General features: G+C 36.2%; 2 protein-coding genes across 5 annotated transcripts; both read right to left on the bottom strand.

Annotated features, from left to right (window-relative positions):
* Positions 1-2,575: 2,575 nt before the first annotated feature.
* On the bottom strand, positions 2,576-4,643 carry LOC131434881 (irregular chiasm C-roughest protein-like). 2 transcript variants are annotated; one of them, XM_058602116.1, is made up of 5 exons: positions 4,475-4,641; positions 4,275-4,388; positions 3,583-3,623; positions 2,953-3,306; positions 2,576-2,887 (listed from the first exon to the last, which is right to left on the bottom strand). In XM_058602116.1, the coding sequence occupies exons 3-5, from the start codon at positions 3,605-3,607 to the stop codon at positions 2,847-2,849; spliced, it is 420 nt and encodes a 139-aa protein (XP_058458099.1). In that variant the 5' UTR covers positions 3,608-3,623; positions 4,275-4,388; positions 4,475-4,641; the 3' UTR covers positions 2,576-2,846. The 2 variants fall into 2 exon arrangements, with proteins under 2 accessions (XP_058458099.1, XP_058458100.1); XM_058602117.1 differs by lacking the exon at positions 4,275-4,388 and having other exon boundaries at positions 4,475-4,643.
* A 156-nt stretch (positions 4,644-4,799) lies between these two features.
* On the bottom strand, positions 4,800-20,501 carry LOC131434880 (glucose-6-phosphate 1-dehydrogenase). 3 transcript variants are annotated; one of them, XM_058602112.1, is made up of 4 exons: positions 20,193-20,501; positions 7,114-7,286; positions 6,433-6,579; positions 4,800-6,368 (listed from the first exon to the last, which is right to left on the bottom strand). In XM_058602112.1, the coding sequence occupies exons 1-4, from the start codon at positions 20,203-20,205 to the stop codon at positions 5,091-5,093; spliced, it is 1,611 nt and encodes a 536-aa protein (XP_058458095.1). In that variant the 5' UTR covers positions 20,206-20,501; the 3' UTR covers positions 4,800-5,090. The 3 variants fall into 3 exon arrangements, with proteins under 3 accessions (XP_058458095.1, XP_058458098.1, XP_058458096.1); XM_058602115.1 differs by having other exon boundaries at positions 20,433-20,500; XM_058602113.1 differs by lacking the exon at positions 20,193-20,501 and adding an exon at positions 7,395-7,714.
* Positions 20,502-22,102: the final 1,601 nt, after the last annotated feature.

Below are 22,102 nucleotides of genomic sequence, written 5' to 3'. Positions count from 1 at the left end.
GCATGAATGCCAACGATTCTGGTAAAACGTAGAGGAACGAACTATGGCTTCAGTAATTTGGCTCAACCTACTGTTGACAGTGCTAGTAATTGCTGCAACGGGAGAGATATGCAAATTAGTTACTCTCCCAAAAAGACGATATGAAAGCTTTTCACTGGACTTTGCTTATTTCCTATTTTCATATATATTCATTTTTTTAGCAAACCGATATCAAAATTGTGCATGGAAAACGTATTTTCCCGAGACGATTCTTATTGCAGTTTTTACATCGATTTCAAATACCATTTTAAATTTATTCAATGTGTATGTTCTTTACTGTTTGTCAAGAAGATAAAACATTCGAAATAGTTTATTTATACAAAGTTCCAAAGAAAAAACACCAACTCCACTACATGGAAGACCAATAAATGACCTTTTTTCCATGAATACGTTTGTTTCATAGGCAATATACATAAGTTTTTCTTCGCCGTGGCATCCACAATACATAGTACTTTAAACCTAATACATTTCGAATATCATATTATTATGTTAGTATTCATTAGGTAATCTAAACACTGTTTTATCAAGATATTAGCTATTATAAATTACATTAAATAGAATACATTTATTTTGTACATGATCTTATAACTATTTCAGGTTTGTTTGTATCAGTTCATCACTTCTATTCATATAATAAAGGTGGCTATTGGTTGAACTCATGGAAGAGAAAGTGGTCTAACAAAAAATAAAATTTAAATTGGAACTCCAATGGACTTAATGAAATGATAAAGAAGTTCCATGTATGTAAGGTCACGACAAGCTAGAGTGTCGCGAACTGGGACATTGGATAGTCTACCTTGAGCACACAGAGTCGAAGAATAATTTTTTCGAACAATTTTCTGATGCAGAACAACATTGAAATGGGTCTATATGAGTTGTGATTGAAAGCTGGTTTCCCATTCTTTTGAAAGGCGATAACTTTCACTTGCCTCTAGTCAGGTGGAACAATATTTTGCTCAAGAAACTTGTTGAACAATTCCAACAAACGTCTTTTTGCTAGGTCGGGCAGATTCTTCACCAAGTTGAATTTTATTCTGTTCAACCCAGAAGCGTTATTGTTACAAGACATGAGTGCTATGGGAAATTCCATCATTGAAAAGGGGCTATCAATGGAACCATGTCTCCAATATCTACATTTCTTGGCCCGAAATATGCTGATGGTGTTTTTCATTGAAAAACACTGATGGCATGGATTGCTCTGGTTTTGCTTTTTCAAGCAGAAATTACAATGAAACACCGTCAAAAAATTATAAAACCAGAGCAATCCACTCCACCAGTGTTTTTTCAATGAAAAACGGTATGAGAAACGCACCTCTTAATTTTGCACACACGGAGACATTTGCTCAGTTCGTCGAGTTGAATCGATTCGTATATGGCTCGTAAAAGTTATCCAAATTTTGAGCGAATTCTGTACCTATTTTTCATTTATATTCACAAAACAAGACGAAAAGGCCAAAGAGAAAAACCTGTGGGCCATCCGCAAGGGGGCCGGACCCCCTTGGGATGACTCCCGCGGCCACAAAGCAACAGGCAGAGAAGGAAAATTATATATTCATAAAAAAAAGAAAAACACTGATCTCTGTAGGCCAAAACGGCCAATTTTTTTTACCTCTCCGGTGAACGACCAAAATGGTTGAAGCCGGGAAAAAATTAATATAAAAAAGGCGAAAAGGATTGTTTTACCATTTTCCTGTTTTTAGATCTTATGATTCTTAATGTCTATTTGTTGCGAGGGATGCCACTGATTTGTTATGTAGCATTTTATGTTGCTTGCTGGGGTATGATGGCTACGAGAAATGAAAAACAGAGAATTTGGTCTTCAAAGGAAATCCAGTTTCGTAACACAATTTTTCAAGTCATAGGAAACACAAGGATTCAGCAAATAACTCATTAATTTAACGAGTTATAATATTCAATCAGTGCTCATAACTATTTTTTTACCTAGGTTTATTGAAGTACAAAGTATCCGATGCCACTCTAACGGAATTATAGTAATCTGAATTGAAAACGAACACATAAATTGAATCGTCCTAGAATGCTCCAACAGTCCCGGATATTTTCAATATCGCCTCCGAATATAGAAACTTAGAGAACGCAGCGAAGATTTGGTGTCACGTATTTAAACCAACCTTCCGTTTCTCTTCCGTCAAGAGCTACGGTACGTGACTAGGCTGTCCGAATAAGTTATACTTTCCAGTATTGGCTCACAGCTAAGGTTCCATTGCTTCCTGCTCTCAACGGGGGAATTATCAACAATCATAAGTAATAAATTGAATTATAGTTATTAATGTGCGAGACAACCACGTTTCAGAGCCGTGGAACACGGGACGAACTGATTTTTCAGCTGCTGTCGCCATTATGATATTTGGTAAAAAATTATAGAAACTTTACTTCACATGTTAACCTAAGTATGAAACTAAGAAACAGAGATTTAAAGCATAGTTGAAAAATAATCTGAAATGACTTCCTAATGCATGTCCAAAGTCCAAACAGTTTTAAGAAGTTTTACTTACTCTTCATACGAATTAAAACAGAATTTTGATTAACGTTTTATTTTGAAGAATAAATCGATGAATTTTTTATAATATTCCATGTTTAAGGTTATGATGCATTTCCATTTCATTTTTTCTACAATAATGTTGATATGTAAGTAATGTTAAGCAGTTTGAGTTATGCTTTCAGAATTGCACATTGGTTATTCACAGTTTTTCAAATTGAGCGCAATTATGAATAAATGTGTTAATTCAAAAATTACTGGAACTACATATCTCTCAATTTATCTCGAATTCTATGAATTTTGGATGGATTCAATTCCGGTGATGCATTCCTCGGTGACTTTTCATAAGACCTGGCAGGAAAAGAAAAAATGAATTGTTAAAAATTGACCTAATTTCCTAAACCCACACCACATACCAAGTATGGTTAATTTTGCTGCAGCACGAATTGGACGGTTGTGCTTCGCCGGACCAACTTGACACTGGTAGCTAGCAGAGTCGTCCATGGAGGTATTTGTAATTCTGAGATTAAAAACTCCCGAGCTATGATTTTGATTCAGTGAAAACCGCGGATAACCCACGATGTCACTGGAAAAGCCTAGCGCAAACCCATCTTTGGTCCACTGTACCCGCCCAGCCAGATGCTCCACTTCACACCGGAGAATCACATCATCTCCAGTGCGAGCTTCCACGTCGTTCGGAGTGATGCGAAATGTTTGCTGTTGAACTTCTCCCACAACTATACCGCACAGAATGGTCCATCTGAAGTATGCTACCGGGTGGTAAAGAAGACTTATGATCCGAACGAAATAGTAAGTATAAGTACAATTTTGAACTGAGCACACTGTCATTGACCGAAAGAATCACAAAGTTCTAATTAATCGCCAGTGAACTGAAACTCAGATGCTTTTAATTTTTTTGTTTATAATAAACTTCGAAAATTCAACTACTATCTATCACAAATGACGATAATTATGAAAAATTAAACTTTGAAGAATATTTTGGCCGTGTCATGTATCAGCTTTTATAAAAATCATATATTACTTACCTAATATAACAACTTGCGACTGCATGACTACGAAAAAATCTCTGAGGATCGATAACGAGAACAATAGCAATTACTTGATAATTAATTTAAAGAGATGTGTATGTGTTTACTTATAACAATCGACCAAACAGAACATAATAGAAATGATCCCAGAACGATTCGGTGAATAATAGTACATATTGAACTATTAGTGTAGCTTAGTTGTTCTAGTTGGACCAGAAATCGACTTAAGAGTTACATTTCAACGAGGTCACTTTTGAATCGTGATTTCACTAAACATATGATGCGTTCACACAAAATTAATGTAAGTACACATTCTCAGAAAAAAATAGAATTTCACAGCTTTTGGAAATATATCAGAACGCGACGAATTTATGTTGAATTTTTCGATAAATACGTCATTTGTGAGGCTCTACGTTTTTCCTAAGTTCTAAGTTGTCTGAAAATAGAGAAATATTTCCTGCCATAGAGGAGACTGTGAGCGAACATTACTCACAATACCAAGTGTAATTATAATTTATTTTGCACTGACACTCAAGCTTCACAAAACCGTTCAAGCGGAAGTTATGAATATGCATACATATCGGCAATTAACGAATTTATAAAACCAATACTAACAGATGAAATAAACAAAAACAACCTACGTAACATTATTGTGAAAATATTCTTCAAAACAAAATAAAATGAATTACTTCACTATGTAGTTTCAAGTTTTATTCGTCATTTCACGTAGCGTTGAGCTCATCTGATACAAATGGTCAAAATAGTCCTCTGTAACAATATTAAAACTCTAATGATATCTGCACCTAGAGATCGGGACGAAATTATTAAATTTAAAAAAGTTGGTCTAAAAATGAACAAAGTACAATTCTGTCAACAGATAAATACTTACCGGTAATTAGCTCACCCTGCTTTCAAAATTACATGTTTTATAACTGTCTATCAATCAAGCAAATAAGCAAATGGACCAAGATAACAAACGGAAGCTGCAGAACTCGTTCCGAAGGATAGTCAATTGGTTTAGTATGAGGAAAAATTGTGTCAAAACAGTTTCACGAAAAGATCTTTAGATATTAGCAATACGCATGCGTGAAAATGCTTCACCACACCAAACATAACATCAAGATAAACTGCGGGCGGGAGATTTAAATCGATGCCATCTTCAGAGTTATGAAGTAGATGTTTTCCTGAACGAAATTCGAACGCTTTTAAACAAGTTTTACGGTTTCAGAATGTTTTATTTGGATTTTTATTACAAAAGTCAAAATATGTTCAAAATGCAATCTTCAATCCATAACAATGATGAGATGAGAGTATTCCATGAATCCTTTCGTTATACGAATTATTGGCCCCTTCTAAAGGTACGGCTGCCCTTACGTTTGTATTGTATACATCGAGTGAAAAATACCAAATGAGTTTAATAAATATAAAATGATTTCGAGTGCAAATTAACAAAAAAAAACAAAGTTCAATGATTAAGTCAATCAAGTATGGATGATCGTCCCAGTTCAGTGCTTCCGATGCCATTTGTACGAACCATAGTATTTAAAATTGGCCTCATCACATTTGCTATCCGCCTCTTTCGGTCCACGAGAACCATAGATATACTTGATTGGTTCTGGACGCTCTCGTTCGATATAGTGCAGCAAGGGTGTGAAGATTCGCCAAGCTTCACTAAGCTCATCTGATCGTACAAAGTGCATCTGGGAGCCACAAAAAACATCCAAAATCAGTCGCTCATAAGCATCTGGCAGTTTGACATCATGATAACGATGGCCGTAAGTCAAATCTAATTCCGTTTCTTCCATATCGAACGTAATACCAGGTGACTTAGTCATCATTTTAACATACAACGCTTCGCCTGGTTGAACGCGAATCACAAGTTCGTTACGTTTAGGTCTACCATCAAAAATGTCCCCCGGTACATCCTGATATTGAATGCGAACTTCAGCTTTCCGTTCATTCAAAGCTTTACCGCATCTCAAGATAAACGGAACACCATCCCATCGTTCATTGTTGATTTTAAGTACGGCAAGAGCAAACGTTGGAGTCACCGAGTCGTTCGGAACAGTCGGATCATCCAAATAACTCATACGGGAATCGTCATCTTGACCGTTGGGGTTACCAATGTACTGTCCCAAAACAACATCATCGATTGTAAGGGATGTAATGCTCTTCAACACCTTAACCTTCTCATTACGTATATCATCCGGATGACACGTTGCCGGTTTCTCCATGGCCACCAGAGACAAGATCTGCAACAGATGATTCTGCATAACATCACGAATGATTCCGAAATCGTCAAAGTAACCGCCCCGACCTTGAGTACCAAACGGTTCTTTAAATGAAATCAACACCGAGGCCACATTATTCCGATTCCAGGTCGGACTGAAAATCTGATTTCCGAATCGAATCGTCATCAAATTCTGCACCATCTCTTTGCCCAAATAGTGATCAATTCGATAGAGTTGATCCTCGTTAAACAATTTGGCCAGGTGCGCACTCAGTGTATTCGAGCTGTCCGCATCTCGCCCGAAGGGTTTTTCTACTATGATCCGATTCCAACCCTTCGAACCCATGCAAGTGTTGCGGATGTGCACTGTAACCGGTTCAAACACGGACGGCGGCAATGCCAAGTAGAACAAGCGATTGGCTGTTTTCCCGATTTCAAACTTACACAGCTCCTGGTTGAGTAACTCAAAGTCCCGCCGAGCATCGTAGCTCCCAGCGACATAGAAGTTCAGGGCCCAAAACTGTTCGTACCTCTCCTGCTGGTCGTGTTCAACCTGAAATAGATTGGAAATAAATGGGGATAATTTCTGGTCATGATATGCTCACATCACCACTCACCTTCATGTAAGAATGGCATTTACTTCGCAGCTCGGCTACCGACAGTTTACTGCGAGCATAACCTACGAATTTAGTTACTGATGGAAGCAGATTGTCTCGGTATAACCACCACAGTGTTGGATAAATTTTTTTTTTCGCCAAGTCACCCTGCAAATTATATTCGAGAATCAGTGATTGTGTATTTTCGATCTATGTGCGGATTAGTTCCAACCTATATTGACAAATAGAAGTCGCAAATCCCAAAAATGTGAATCCGAATTACAAAAAAATAAAATTTTACTGGGAAGCCCGATACAAATGCTAGGATTTCGTCGATTCACGTAGTGGTTAATTCGATTATCTACTAGTCATCATTTCAATGCAGATTTCCGACAAACAACACGTGCGATAAAACACTGATGAGAATCGCTCAACTGAAAGCAATCAGTGGTTTTGCATTACAACCTTATGATGAGCGACGCGAATATGACGTTGAAAATTACTTTACAAGCAAGCGTACGCACGAGTATACAAAATGTTACAAAAACAGAAGCCTTCAATTTCAATTGGCTCTAATTAGCATTCATTACTGATTCTTCTTTTCTCGAACGCGACTAAGTGCCCGAGTGATTATGGTCTCTGGTTCGATAAGCATATTCCTAATATGTCACCAATTTCGGAATTCAAACAAAAAATACTCACAGAAGCTCCAAAAACTACGAAAACATGTGGAATATTACAATCAAAGTGCGTCCCTTCATTGTCCATGGCATTTGACTTGAGGTTCCGTCGTATGATCGCCAACGCTTCCTCACCTTCCAGTGTCTCGTGGTGCCCGTTAATTCCGTCGCCGTTAGCAAGGCCGCTTTTATTCACTGCAAAATTTTTAGGAATATTCGATAATTAGTTTGTATGTCGAATCAAACGTACGATTATCAATCAGTACACAGTTTGAATATAAGAAATGTAAAATAAGTGCATACCGAAGTGCCCTTGTTTTGAACTGTAGCTGTCAGAAGGGCTTTACTGCGCACACGACATTGATTAAATAAGTCCTGCTGAATGTTCGTCTATTTAAATATAGGTCGGGAGTCGTTCGTAAACCGTGGGTATTTGCAACTTGAGCTGCTTACGCAGACTACGAGACGAGGCCTTGCATGAAAAATGCACTATATCGTCAAGCTATTCAAGATGCACTAGTGCTGGGAAGGAATGTATTAGTAGAAGGTAGTTGATTCGCTCAAATTTGAAGTGAACTAGAAGACAGTCGATTTTTTATGTATATATACTGAAACTTCCAATTATTTTTTCTTCATTTACTCACAAGTAAAATATACTTAAGAATATAGTGTTATTTAAGTATATTACATTGATACATGAATCTTATGAAGCCTAACGTCAAAACGTTCCGTGCCGTTGCCGTTATATGTCAATTTCTTTATACATTCATTAAAGCTCTTCGCGTATGAGCACATCCTTTCGCAGTGAATTTCCCAATAATTCACGATAAAAAAATTCATCCGTGCTGTGGTGGATCGGTTTTGAGACTTCGCGAGGCTATTATTGGTAGTCGGTGAAAGTAGAGTCAATTGAACTATGAACGAAATATATATAAAGTCATTTCATTAGTAGAATCATCACGATATTTTGCTGATCATTTCAGTTCTAATCAATGAATTGTGATAAGAAACAAGTATAACAAATCGCCCATACAGCGACGCGAAATTCAAAACGAAAGCACCAATTTTCATTTTCCCCTGAATGCCAATGCACTCTAACTCAAACTATTCTTTTTTACAATGTTGACGTTTGGTAACGAGCTTATGACAAGGATACGTGAATTGCATTTAAAGGTAGCGCTTCGCCGTGGTCAGGTCGAAGCGAGACAACTCACTGCTTCCTCTTGCTTTGTCGCCGAAATTTCACCCTAAATTGCAAATTTCTCCAATACTCCCCCGGTTCGCGAAAAATCAAAAACATACGATTGTAGGTAAATGATTTTACTATGCATTTGGCGAAAAATATCAGTTAGAAAGCTTTTCTTTCGCGAGATTTCGTGCGAGTTTTGCTAAACATTTTGTTTTCTTTTTTGCTTTTCTAGCTATAAACAACTCACATATGTAGGGATGTGCTACGTTTTTAACAAAGCGTCAAAGCTAGTAGCGATGAAAATCATTACTGATTTCTGGTTCTACTGAAACATGAATAGAAATTATTTTACAAAGTAGTAACATTTAGTTACATTTTCTACTCATATATATTCAACGTTTACGAAGAGATGGACAACGAAAACAAAAGAAATGTTGTTAGCGTCTACCGCATGTGGCATTTTGCACACCCCAATGCATGCGTTGACATTGTGTGCGTGCGAAAGAATAAGGAAAAACTCATTTATTTTTATAACTCGCACGAAATCCTTCGATAAAAACGTTTATTAGGCACAATTTATATACGAATCGATAGAAAAATTAATTATCTAGAATCGTATGTTCTTGAAATTTCCGTTTTCTTCCCCGTTTTCTAACAATTTTGAGTAAAGTGCGAGAAACCCCGGGATATGCAGCGAACTCCCATGACCACGGCGAAGCGCTACCTTAAAATGGAGCTGAGTCAAGATGGAAGTCTATAAATCTAAAATAACGGTGTTTTCGTTCTACGCATTATTTAAAGTTGTGTTATAATGATCTCTTCAATCAAACCATCAACTGCACCCAATGCGCAGCAAAGTGCAACGATCTTCCGATTGTAGGTATCCACTTCAATGCGAACACTTGTTACTGGGCTCTCTACTCTCTCTCTCTCTCTCTCTCTCTCTCTCTCTTATCAATTATTACTTGTCCTCACAGCCTAAACGCTAATCTAATCACACTCAAACTCATTGTTGCTATTACATAGCTCAGGTATCACACAAGGAACAACTTCAACAACAACAAAAATATCATTTAGGGGTTAGCCAAATTTTGTGCTAGGGCACATAACCGATTTTGATATGTTTACGTTTCGTCTTTGATTCATCAGTGTTTTCGACTTTTTCTGGCCGATGCAGGTTTGGTCATTCAGGCACTGCTATGCACTGATGAGTCAAAGACGAAACGTAAACAAATCAATATCGGCTATGTGCCCTAGCACAAAATTTGGCTAACCCCTGAATGACCAAACCTGCATCGGCCAGAAAAAGTCGAAAACACGTTTTCGTTCGGCACGTCAGTATAGACATTGCATTTCGATGCAACGAAAAAAAGTGTTCTGTAAATAGCAGAAACTTTACGTCTGCTTAGCGGTTCAAATTGAACTGCCGAGTTTTGCATAAAGCAGTTCAATTTGAACTGCTATGCACTGATGAGTCAAAGACGAAACGTAAACATATCAACAAAAATATTACGTTCCAACAACAAATCGAAAAATTTGGACGTTGATCTAGGGAATTAAGGCATTGTCAGTAAAAATATTGCCCCTCAATCATACCTGAAGAGTATTCACGAATTCTTCTGTCCATTTAATTCTTTTTTAAAGCCTTTCTCTATAGAAAGGTATTAGAATTGCTGGAAAAATCGACTTTCGAACGGGGCCTCGGAGACCCATCGCGCTGTATACCATTCTACTCAGTTCGACGAGATCGGATAAAGTCTGAAAGTTACTGTCGGACCATTGATCAAGTTCAAAGATCAAATGGCTGTGACTTTTGGTTCCGGAGATATGATTGTATAATTGACGTACCCGACAAAACGCGTTGTATTTTTACGCGCTCAATTTTCTCAGAGATGGTTGAACCGATCTTAACAAACTTATGCTCGTTTGAAAGCTACTGTTGGGCCATTGATCAAGTTAAAAGATCAAATAACTGTGACTTTTGGTTCCGGAGATATAATGGTATAAGTGACGTAACCGACAAAACACGTTGTTTTGTATCGCTCTAATGTATATAAGAGTGCCAATATTTTGGGATCAGCTCTAATTTCGTTAAGCGCTATTGTTAAAAAATTTAAGCACCTCGAAAACAGTCCCCATGCAAAATTTGAGCTAAATCGGACATAGGTAAAGGGTGCTACCCGGCGGTTAAGGTTTGAAAATTTTCGATCTTGAAAAATTACCATAAGGCGGAGTACATGAGATTTCCGAAATTGATTTTTTTTATGTCAAACGTCTTAGAATTGCAATAGAATTGTCCCGAGTTGACGGTTTAATGCATAGGGCACTGGTCTTACAAACCAGTTGTCGTATGTTCGAGCCCCGACCTGGAAGGATTCGTAGTGTCAGTAGAATCATAGCACCAGCCATGCAATGGTTCTGTACACTCTGAATCGGCAAATTCCACTACAGGAATGTAATACAAAGGGTTTGCTTAGAATTGCATGAAACGTGGAGATTTAGTGTCATCTCACAAAAAAAATTTTAAAAAAATCAACTTTGAGATTTTTTCTAAGCCGGTTAAAAAAATTTTTTTTTTCGAGATGACATCAAATCTCGACGTTTCATGCAATTCTAAGACTTTCGGCATCAAAATTTTTTTTTCGATTTCGGAAATTTCATGTACTGTTCTCATGCAAATAGACAACGCAAATGTCAAGCACTTGGTTGAAAAAATGATGCCTACTATGTGATATAAACACTGAAGAATGCTTTTGTGAACTACTCGATTCAATCTAAATCAATTGGTGTCACAAATTATTTAATGAAAAGATAGAAAATGTTTTTATGAGACTGCTTTGAATGAAAAGAAAGGCATCATCCATACCACTAGGTGGATTAAGAAGTGTTTTTTAGATTAGCATCACTCTTCTCAAAAATCAAAATCAAAAATGAGCCTAAATTAGCGTCAAAATTTATTTTAAAAAGATATAAAAAATCATAAAACTATTTTGAAGAAAGAGAAAGGCATTATCACACCACTAAGTGGATTAAGAAGGGTTTTTGTTTATTAAAGAGACTTCCAGTTAAAGATTGATTCATCGCTGAGGAAAATTATTTTCGAGACTCCACACATTTCAAAAATGTTTTTCGGTCAAACAAGTTGCAGACTTTGTTTTTATTAGTGCCTTAGTAGTAGTTCATGTTGAACTGGAAATGTTGTTGAGCTTTTAAGAAGGGTTTTTGTTTATTAAAGAGACTTCCAGTTAAAGATTGATTCATCGCTGAGGAACCTGGAAAATTATTTTCGAGACTCCACACATTTCAAAAATGTTTTTCGGTCAAACAAGTTGCAGACTTTGTTTTTATTAGTGCCTTAGTAGTAGTTCATGTTGAACTGGAAATGTTGTTGAGCTACTCGTAAGACATTTTATTTCCACCATGTCGCGACGTGGAACTGCTTAGTTACACTAGCAGTCCAATATGAGCTGCTTACGCACGGATAAGACGAAGACGCATCGTAAAACAAGTAAAAATAGTCAGAAGAGCGTGATAACTGTTACACGTAGATTTCTCCATTCCCACAGTAAACAGATATATACACTCATAGAAAAAATGAAATTTACGCGTGACGTAAATTCAAACATGCCATAATTTCTTCGGTGATGACACAATATTACATCTACTAACATGTAAAAATAAACTTCGCGTCTATATCGATGTAAGCTTAAGCTACATTAGCTGTGAAGTTACTGATATGACTTATCTTTACATGTTTTGAATCGTATATGTAAGAGAATCGTGACGCTCCATTTATGTGCATCTATAAAGATGTAAACTTTTCTTAGTGTGTAGCTTCGCATAGGAATTTCTTACAATTTTGAATAAATTTGGTTTTTCGAAATGAAAGCTTGCTACGCCTCACGCAGCAAGGAAAGTTTCTTATATTCGCATTAAATAGTAAACACCAGCTGTTGCTTCGAAATAAATGGAAAGTCGAAGCAGATCGGAAACAAGTGGGTAAATCAAGGTAGTACAAGCTAGTATTCTTTAACAATTAAAGAACTTATTTCCATACTTTTGGTGCATATCACCCTGTAATTCCAGAGCTATAAGTCGGATCCAAATGAAATTCTGGAACCTTGAATAAAACCTTAAGGCCTTTCGTGTGAATCCATGTTTCGGTTCAACAATATTTGTCGAAAGAATCGAATGGTATATAACATTCTGCTCTCCGGGCCTCGGTTCATAGGTCGGTTTTCACTATGATTATGCAAAATCTTTCTATATGGGAAAATTGAATTATCAGACGTCAATCAGCGCATCTAAGAAAAACCAATCCAAACGATCTCTAGATTATCTCTTGATTATAGTCAACCAATCGATTGTTTATTTTGGCAGTAAGCGTGACCCCTTCAATGATGAGGCGTACATCGTGAGGTGTGCACATTGTTGTTGATTACGACTAGAGATGGGCAAAACAGTTCATTTTAACGAACCGTTCAGTGATGCAGAGTTCTGTTGAAAGAACTAGTTCTCCAGAGCCGTTCGTTCGTTCTTTTCATAGTTGGTTTGTTTGTTCAAACACTGAACGAGAACTCACTTTTGTAAGCTTAAGCGAGGAAAAAAAGGTCCCTCGAAATAGAACTGAGGTTTCGTGACGAAACTTTCTTATTAGTACCGTTCTTTAAAAAAGGTTGAGCGAGCTTAAAAAACAAAAAAAAAATCCCTCGACTTTGAACTGAGAAACTACCGTTCTCGAAAAAAGAACTATAACTCGTTCATTCTTTCAAAAGAACTAGTTCTTTTGAACCGTTCGCGAACGAATTGCCCATCTCTAATTACGACTAATGATTATAACACTGAGATCACAAAATGGGCAAGTTTATTTTGTAACAGTTCAAAGGGATGATGGTAGTGTTCCAAACGTAAGAGAAAGAGGGTGCGTGGATAGTACTGAATATATTCACGTAGCGCATGGATGTCAGCCCACCTGATAAATGGTGAACAACGATTCGATAGAAAATGTGTTTGGTTATTTTTGTGCTTGTAATCAATGTCCGTGACGAGCTGATAGATTATGATGACGTTGCATCTTGGTTATTTGTTCATTTACACCAAAACCTTGACGTCACATTCCTTTATGCTGTCTGTTTGTCTACAATCGTATTCATCTATCACTGAGCTACTGTTGATAGGATATTCAATCAACTACACCTGATTACTGCCTTAAAATGGTATTCCAATCTTATCTACTCTATCAATATCCTATCGATTAGGCAAAAAATCTTTTGAAATTTACTATGTTCACTTCGTTAAAGACAGTCAGTTATATATTTCACCATCGGCACAAATCGAACCGCAACAAAAAAATTTTAGACCATAAACTAGTCTAAATATAAAATTAAATTGATCGTTACTAGTCGTAGATTTTTTTACCGTTATGGCACTCAAATAACGTGTATTAACGATATATTTTTACGAACTATGATAAGATATAAAATGGTGATAGTTTACACGAAAGCTCGAAACTGCCCAAGTTCATAATCAGGATAAATTGCAAAAAAAAACAAATACACGTTGAAAGGTTATTCCCCATACATCTAGGATCAGCCGACAAAAGGTCACCTCGCACGCCTGAGCACCCAGTGCAAGCAAGTGATAATGCAACCAATTGGAACTGCGCTATCTTCCATGCTCGTTTTCACGTGTGGAACTGATGAACGTAGCGCCAAATCATACCTAGAATTGTAAACCGGTAACTTCGTGGGGTGTAATCAGGGACATTATCACTACTTCATATGAACCACACGAAGCCTAATCTGCATATAGCGAATAGGTGAACGTTTTTGTTTCATTTCTGTTACGGTTACTTCATCTGTTTCTTTTTTTTTGTAAGTAGTCACAGTGGCAGCAGTCCATTGATAAGATTTGTTTCTATGAGCTTCTATTTTAAATCAACACACAGACGTTCCTAGGCTATGGTGCCCACTTGGTCACTGTTTTTTGTGCTGATTCAAATAGATTGTATAAAATTGTCATTATAATGTATGGTTGTGTTTTCTAGTTTAGTTGTTGTTTTTGTAATAACAATGGTCGTAGATCTGGTTTTGTGATAATGTAAATTACAATAAATTGTGGTATGTGGTTCTTGTCATGGTCAGTATGGAATGTTTCGGTAATAACTGTAATAGTAATGTAATAATGCTAATAGTAATAACAATAATGATAATCTTTTAAATGGGTTTACCTGTTGGGTACTTGAAGTTTTTTTTACATACTTATCTTATTTGCTTGGTCTTATTTGTACTTCTCCGTTATTTATTCGTTTCTTTGTTTTTTTTTTTAATATTTCTGGTATTCTGCATCATTCTTCTTTTCCAATTTCAAGAACTTCTCTTAGTTCGATTTTCCAGTTTTCTCAGTGTGAATTAGTTTCATATGGAATAGAAATGTTGAGTTAGTAATTATTTACACATCCAATTTACACACATATATATATATATATATATATATATATATATATATATATATATATATATATATATATATATATATATATATATATATATATATATATATATATATATATATATATATATATATACATATACATATACATATTCACGCAAACATACTCACACGCATACACGTACATACATACATACATATACTCCACAAGCAAACATCCTAACATTGAGCTACTATTTCTATTCTAATAGATTCTGACTAGGGTTAATGTACCAACAATCATCTCATTAGTAGAGTCACCATGTTATTTAAGCGATTACTCGACTTTAAAATAATGCATTGTGATCAAATCGAATACAATATCTTTGCTTCGGGTTTGTGAAGCACAAGCGCAGAAAAAGTGGTTCGAAAATTGTTCAATACTGTTGTTATTGCGACGCGAAAACTTGAAGCGAATGCTCCTAATTTCATCTCGCTTTTGAAGTCAATCTATCGAACAGAGACAACAGATCTCACTCTAACTAATGGTTTCCGTATATGAGATGACTAATGGAGCTGAGATAAATGAGGGTACCGTTACCCTACTTTTATCTCTACTATTGGTCGATCGTTAGTCCTGAGCTGAAACGGAGGCCTTTATTACCGTTCTTGCATACACTTCCTCTTATACTTCACTAACAGATCATCTCACCCATCAGGTCTCACATGAAATCGACACAACCTCACAAAATGAACTGGATGAACATCGTTATACAGCTATCAGTGGTTTGCTCATTTGTTCAGTCTGTATTATTTTATTCTATTCTACAATATTCTATCTCATTACACAGTATTCCATGGTACATAAACCACCCTACTTTTATCTCTACTATTGGTCGATCGTTAGAGCTGAGCTGAAACGGAGGCCTTTATTACCGTTCTTGCATACACTTCCTCTTATACTTCACTAACAGATCATCTCACCCATCAGGTCTCACATGAAATCGACACAACCTCACAAAATGAACTGGATGAACATCGTTTGATAGCTATCAGTAGTTTGCTCATTTGTTCAGTCTGTATTATTTTAAACTATTCTACAATATTCGATCTTATTCCTGGTACATAAACCACCAATAAACGTCAAAGCTGAACTAGATTGATGTCATCGTGTGAAACCCAATTGGGATACGTTCACTTCAAAAATTAAGCTAAAGCTGTAATATATATCTATATTAAATTCTAACTCTAATTGATTGTATCTGTTGATGTTTGCAATACCGTCAAGCCCACCAACCACGGGAGGGTATTACGGTTACTTCATCTAATTCTTCTAATATCAAATCATTTTTTTCTTTATGTGCCAATAAAGATGATCGAAAGATTTGACACCAGAATGATCCGCGAATTAACATTCTATACAGCAAGTGAAATCAGAAACACTTGAATTTATTATTCCTCTCATTTGAAATTAACAAGACAAATTCCAAAGGATTTTCAGTTGTTTTTAACAATGGTACATGTTACAGAGAGGAACGAAATAAAGCGTAAAAGTATCGTATTGAAGTATAGTAAGAAATCTGAAAGTTTGAAGTCAACCCAAGCAATCGAAGAATAAAAAGAAATGATTTGGCTTAAGCAGCTTACAAAGTTCATAAGTAGCAGCTCATTTTTTAAGTAATTATCCACACTTTAAAATTCACCAGAAGCAACTGAAAGAGCAAATGAAATACATTGTTCAGTTTTCAAACAGCGATTTTTTTAGCAACTGTGCATCTTTTGGCTGCTTTAGAAGGCAGTTACTGAACAGTAGATCAAATCCCACATTACAATCGTTACCAGATTTCGTGATATATTTCTTCTCGACAGTTTACCGAAAATAATTGCTTAAGCAGGGCCTTAAGTTACAGGTTATTTTGCATGTTGAAACGGGTATTGAAAACTGTCATCTTCCATACCAACAAACAAGGATGGCTTTTATCGTGTCAAAGAATGTTCACTCGCAACTCTTCCACGATTAAATCAGTGCCATCAAAGAGAATCGGAAATCATCGCAACAACAAAAAAACCGGCATGGTACATTTAACATAGGCTGAGAATCAACGGCTAGCACGCTGCTGTGGGGATTCTCTCTGAAACAACAAACGGTCGCTTATTCTCATTTCGCGATCCGATTCTGTATGGGCAGTGGATGATTGCGATAGAATCATTTTACTATTGCCGCTTATTCTAACTATGTGCTTATAACCTTTGTATAATTTGTGTCTATGAAAATGTATGTGAATGCTCCACACAAAGGTTTTTAAATATTGCAACCTAGTATGAGAATCATCAAGTCGAATCATCGATTCGATTTTCTGCGATAATTGTCAACTTACGATTCTCTCTTGGTAAATTCCACACAGCAGCGATCATTATCAGACTGAAAATTTTTTTAAGGGCCATGAAATACTCAGAGTATGAAGTGGAGCGAAGAAATGTAGAAAAATTCTCTCGAGGTTCATACATTGAGAGACATGAGTTCTTGTAGCATCTTCTACCGGATTGAAAATGTTGTATACAATATAGATAAAAATCGAGCAGCTTCTGTAAAATTTTCAGCAATCACCAACACTGCCAACAAAGTCCGGATCAAAATAACTGACAAATCAACGAAAATCGAAAAAAAACAGAGAAAAACTGAATAATAAAAGAGTTCAGAGAAAGGCCAACGACTGACAAAGGAAACAAAATTGAAGTAGGCATGGAAGACTACTAGTACAGAAAACGACCACGAAAGGATAAAACGGGTGTAAAAACAACATTATTCCAATTTGTCGAATCTTTCTCAGCCACATAAAATGGCGGCCATTCACCTCGTGATTCAGAGTCTACCGGCTTGTTCACGATAGAATCTGGACAACCCTAAATACGTATATCTCTGGGAATACTTCAACAACGCGTGAAATACTTCGCAGACTGATGAACGTATGTCTTTTCATTGTGTAAAATCAATTTTTGGTGAAACTACAAGCTGTTGAAGTAAGTGCAACAAGCAATTATGTGCGGTCGCAATGAAAATCTGGATCATTAATAAAACTTGTAAAAAAGCTTGGTTTTCCGGCAAGCATTGTCCTTAACATTCTTGAACCTTTCGATACATGTTTGACAACAGCAAGTAAGGATGGGAGCCGAACAAAACCAAATCTCAGCGACCACCAGAAGAACGCGAAGGTGAATCAAATTTTGTGGAAGAAACTGGATCCTTCGGTACGTACTGTGGCTAAAAAATCAAAAGGTCTTCAACTTTCGTGCACACTTCTAAGCACCGGCAAAGTATGAAGTCGTTCAAGATGAAAACTGTACCGAACCGTAATGATAAACAGCATGTGCCGGCCAAGACCTGGGCTCCCAAGTTGTATCGCGAATGTTTGACAAAGTTTTCCTGCGTGCGATAATGGACTATGAAACATATGTGCTGGAAGACATTAAACAGCTTCTCTGAATGTCTTTTTATACTGTCATGCAACAGAACGGCGTAGAGGGTCATTTCAGGACGATGAAAAAGACTGTTTCTCAAAAACATATTTGGTTTGGCAGGCAATATGCAGCTGTGGTCAATAAAGCCGAAGCTCCATCACTGCCGGAACGGTAAACAAGGAAATATATCGTGAAGCACACTGGCCTAACAGCAAATTTCAATTTTTTTTATTTATTTCAAATTTAATCCATCCATATTTTTCATATTATCATCATTTCAATTACCGAACCTTTGAGAATATCGGAAAAATTTAATAATAATATTGAACACTACTGAACAATAAGAGACAGGATTGATTTACCACTTTAATTTAAAATTTTCGGATTTCTGCTTCATGCTAAAATGTACTTAGTGATCATTTGAAAACTTTTCTTTTTTTGCTTGATATCAATCTTAACCCAGCTTTCAATCTAACCGTTGCACAGTGGTTCAGAACTGCAATTTCATGCATTTATTTATTTGGCGACCTTATTGTAAACTTCTTCGTGTTGGCAAAGTTGTGGGGGTTATTGATGCGGTCTTATGTCAATGAACAACAATTTTCTAGCACGTGTGTAAAGGCAAATAGAAAAATTAACTTTTAGTGGAGACAGGTAGAGAGTTTTATCTTTGACAGTATTGTGTTAATTGCAATTTCAGATAACATTGCTGAAGAAAATATTTCGCTCACAATAACCGTTAATTCATTATTCGGTAGTATTACCATTTTTTGTGCATGACTTTTAAGTCTTACTGGGACTTAGAAAATTTAAAAATCCCAGAAATTAGACTTTTGAAAAAAAAAATTTATTTCGAGATGACACTAAATCTCGACTTTTCATAAAATTCTAAGACTTGGCAACACAACCAAAATTCGATTATGAAAATTTCATGCACCCAACCCCACCCTTTGAACTTGATTAATGATCCAATAGTAGCATTAATACAAGAATAAGTTAGAAAAATCGGTTCAGCCATCTTTGAGAAAATTGAGCTTTGAAAAAACATCCCGCGCATAAAGTCAAAAAGTTTTTCTGCTTCGAAAGGCGAAAGACCACGAAATTAAAGCTTCTATAATCGAAACAAAAAAAACGATGCATGAATATTTTGTACTTTGAACAAACAATGCAAGTTTGAATATTACGAAGCAAAACGATTGATAACCACTGGTAGATAATATAGCAAAGGATGATAAATTGTCAAAAAGTAGGCCAGGATGTATCTTGAACGACTCGAGATAAGCAGTAACACTTCGCGCGTGATGCCTGATATTAAAGAGGCCATGAATACACGCAAACCGATGTTCGAGAGAGAATTATTTGGATTTCTGTTTTTTGTTGTTGTCTGTATTCAAACTACGTTCTTTTAAATACTTTATAACGTCACTCAACTTATTGAAAGAATTCAGTATACTGAAATTTCATTATAATATGAATTGAAAATCAAATCGTCTCAACTACGGCTTGCTCCCCGCGCTGATTCAAAACTCCGAGAAATCGTGAACTTGAAACTTTTGAATAGGATTGTCCTTGAAGTGCTGATGCAGTTCAACTTAACGCCACTCGTGAGCTTTATGTGTACTATTCGACTTCTGACGTTGGCCTGTTTCACATGAAGCATTTAATGTAAGCTGCCCGGGGATCTAAGCAATTGAATTAATCTGCACCAACGTAGTGTTGTTTCGTCATTTTTTATCACACCTTGCAATCTTCTGTCGATGCTTACTATATGCTGCGTCACTATATCGGCTACAGCAACAGTGACAATGTTGTTATGAAACGATGCTTGGAACGGTCAGTAAAGCCTGCACCGACTACGTTACCCTTGGCTCAAAGTCACATTCACCCCAGAGCAGATCGCGTTCTTTGGTCGAGTGCTGGAGCACGAGACTTGAGTTCGAAAGCGTATCACGTGAGCCAAGAAATTCTTGCAATTTTTCTCAGAGCACCGAACACTTGTTATTACTTCACATTGTTTTATTTACCTGATTCTGCCATCTTGCACTAAGAAAAGTCTAACCGGTAGATGAAATATGTCTAAATGTAGGTAAGCACAAAAAAAGAAGCAACCTTTACGACCGACGAAACACTATTGATAAACACTTTGGGGCACAATTGAAAAGCAAAAACCCGATCGCACAAAACCCGAGATTAGTCATTCACAAAAGCTAAAGGTGATTTCACATTGAAAAACAACACAAAAATGGGGTACGATTCGCAAATACCCGCTAAAGTACGCGTGACTTGGTCAACCTTCACGATCAGACTGACATGCCATGGCCCGTGGCTGCACTGTTTGTGGCTTAAACTACTTCAGCATAAAAACACCAGCACCACAACCAAGCCTCGACTGCTGTAGAGCTGTGTAGTAAATGCTGTATCGGTAGATTAGTGGAGGTGTTAGTGTATTCAACAAGGTTTCTATGGTTCGTAGTCACTCTTTGAAAGTTCTTTTGCTCAATGTGACTTCAGTTGAACTACTAATAATTCCAAATCAGAGTTCTGTTGTCGATTTTGTCGATATCACGCAGATACGTTACCGGAATTTGGAAGAAAATATTTGTTTACATAAAAAAAAATCTGGTTGAAGCATATTTTTTAAGTTAATCTTTATAACCATCTATTGTGTTAAAGAGGTTCCAATGTATTGTATAAAGTGCAAATTTTCTTAGTAACGAAACTTAACATCGGAGGAATAGCTCCATGTTGAAGTTCCAAAATTGCACTACAATAAATAGCAAATTGAGTACGTAATTCAAGAAATAAGGAGGTACAAAAATCAGGTACCGTATGTGCAAACACAAATTTAAAGGATAAATGGATTATGTAGATACAATTGTTTAAGGATATATATATATATATATATATATATATATATATATATATATATATATATATATATATATATATATATATATATATATATATATATATATATATATATATATATATATATATATATATATATATATATATATATATATATATATATTCATTTATTCATTTATTTATTTATAAGGTAAGCAAGCATCTGCATACAAAGTAAACGCCGATGAGTTTAGAAACAAAGCTCTTGTAAATGATGGTAATCGCACTGTATATGAATTATTTACCTTTGCGTCAGTGTACGTTGCGCGGTGCGAATCAAACTAGTACTAATGCACATAAAGTTGTCGGCAAAAAGCGAGGATTTCTATACCAAAGCAACAAAACGAAGCAACTAGCCTTGCCCAAATTCATGGTTAACTACACATTGCCTAATACAGTTCATGCCTGACATCACTAAAATACCTGGGTACTAAATACTCTAAATTGGTTAAAAACCAAGGAGTTCTGTACTTAAAAAAGTGAATTTGTTTCTTGGCGCGATTCAACGACACCAACCGCGAGCACATGTACGTTCTAATGCACTTCGTAAACATAAACAAAACGAGTACTTCACGCGAGTGTTCGTGATGACGTGGAAATACGTTACAGGGGCCGGCATAAATATGAGTACAATAAGGTGGTTGAAATATTTATTGTCAGACTACTCAACTCTCATAATGATACCATCATTATGATCATAACTACCACTTATGTTGTTATGGTTTAAATAAACCCTGGAACGAACCGCACACGAACAAACTCAATTTATTTCTGAACAAAATCTCAACTGATGCTATCTAGTCTAGATAAGTCTGGGCGATGTTAGTTAATCCAGCATAGTTTTGACCAATCTTGACAGATCTGTTGCGCATATATTCATTATAACGAAAAATCGTCCTAAACAAATTAGAAAAGAAAATTTTTCACCCAACACAACGCCTTTTGAACTACGGAACTCGAATTCAAAAACCGATCGAAATTTTTTCAGGGGCTTGTATCTGAAGCAATGCTTAAGTAAGAAAAAATG

This window comes from Malaya genurostris, chromosome 3 (assembly GCF_030247185.1).
Source record: "Malaya genurostris strain Urasoe2022 chromosome 3, Malgen_1.1, whole genome shotgun sequence".
NCBI lineage: Eukaryota > Metazoa > Arthropoda > Insecta > Diptera > Culicidae > Malaya > Malaya genurostris.
The sequence above is the reverse complement of the archived record's forward strand: the minus strand, read 5'-3'. Positions and strand labels throughout refer to the sequence as shown.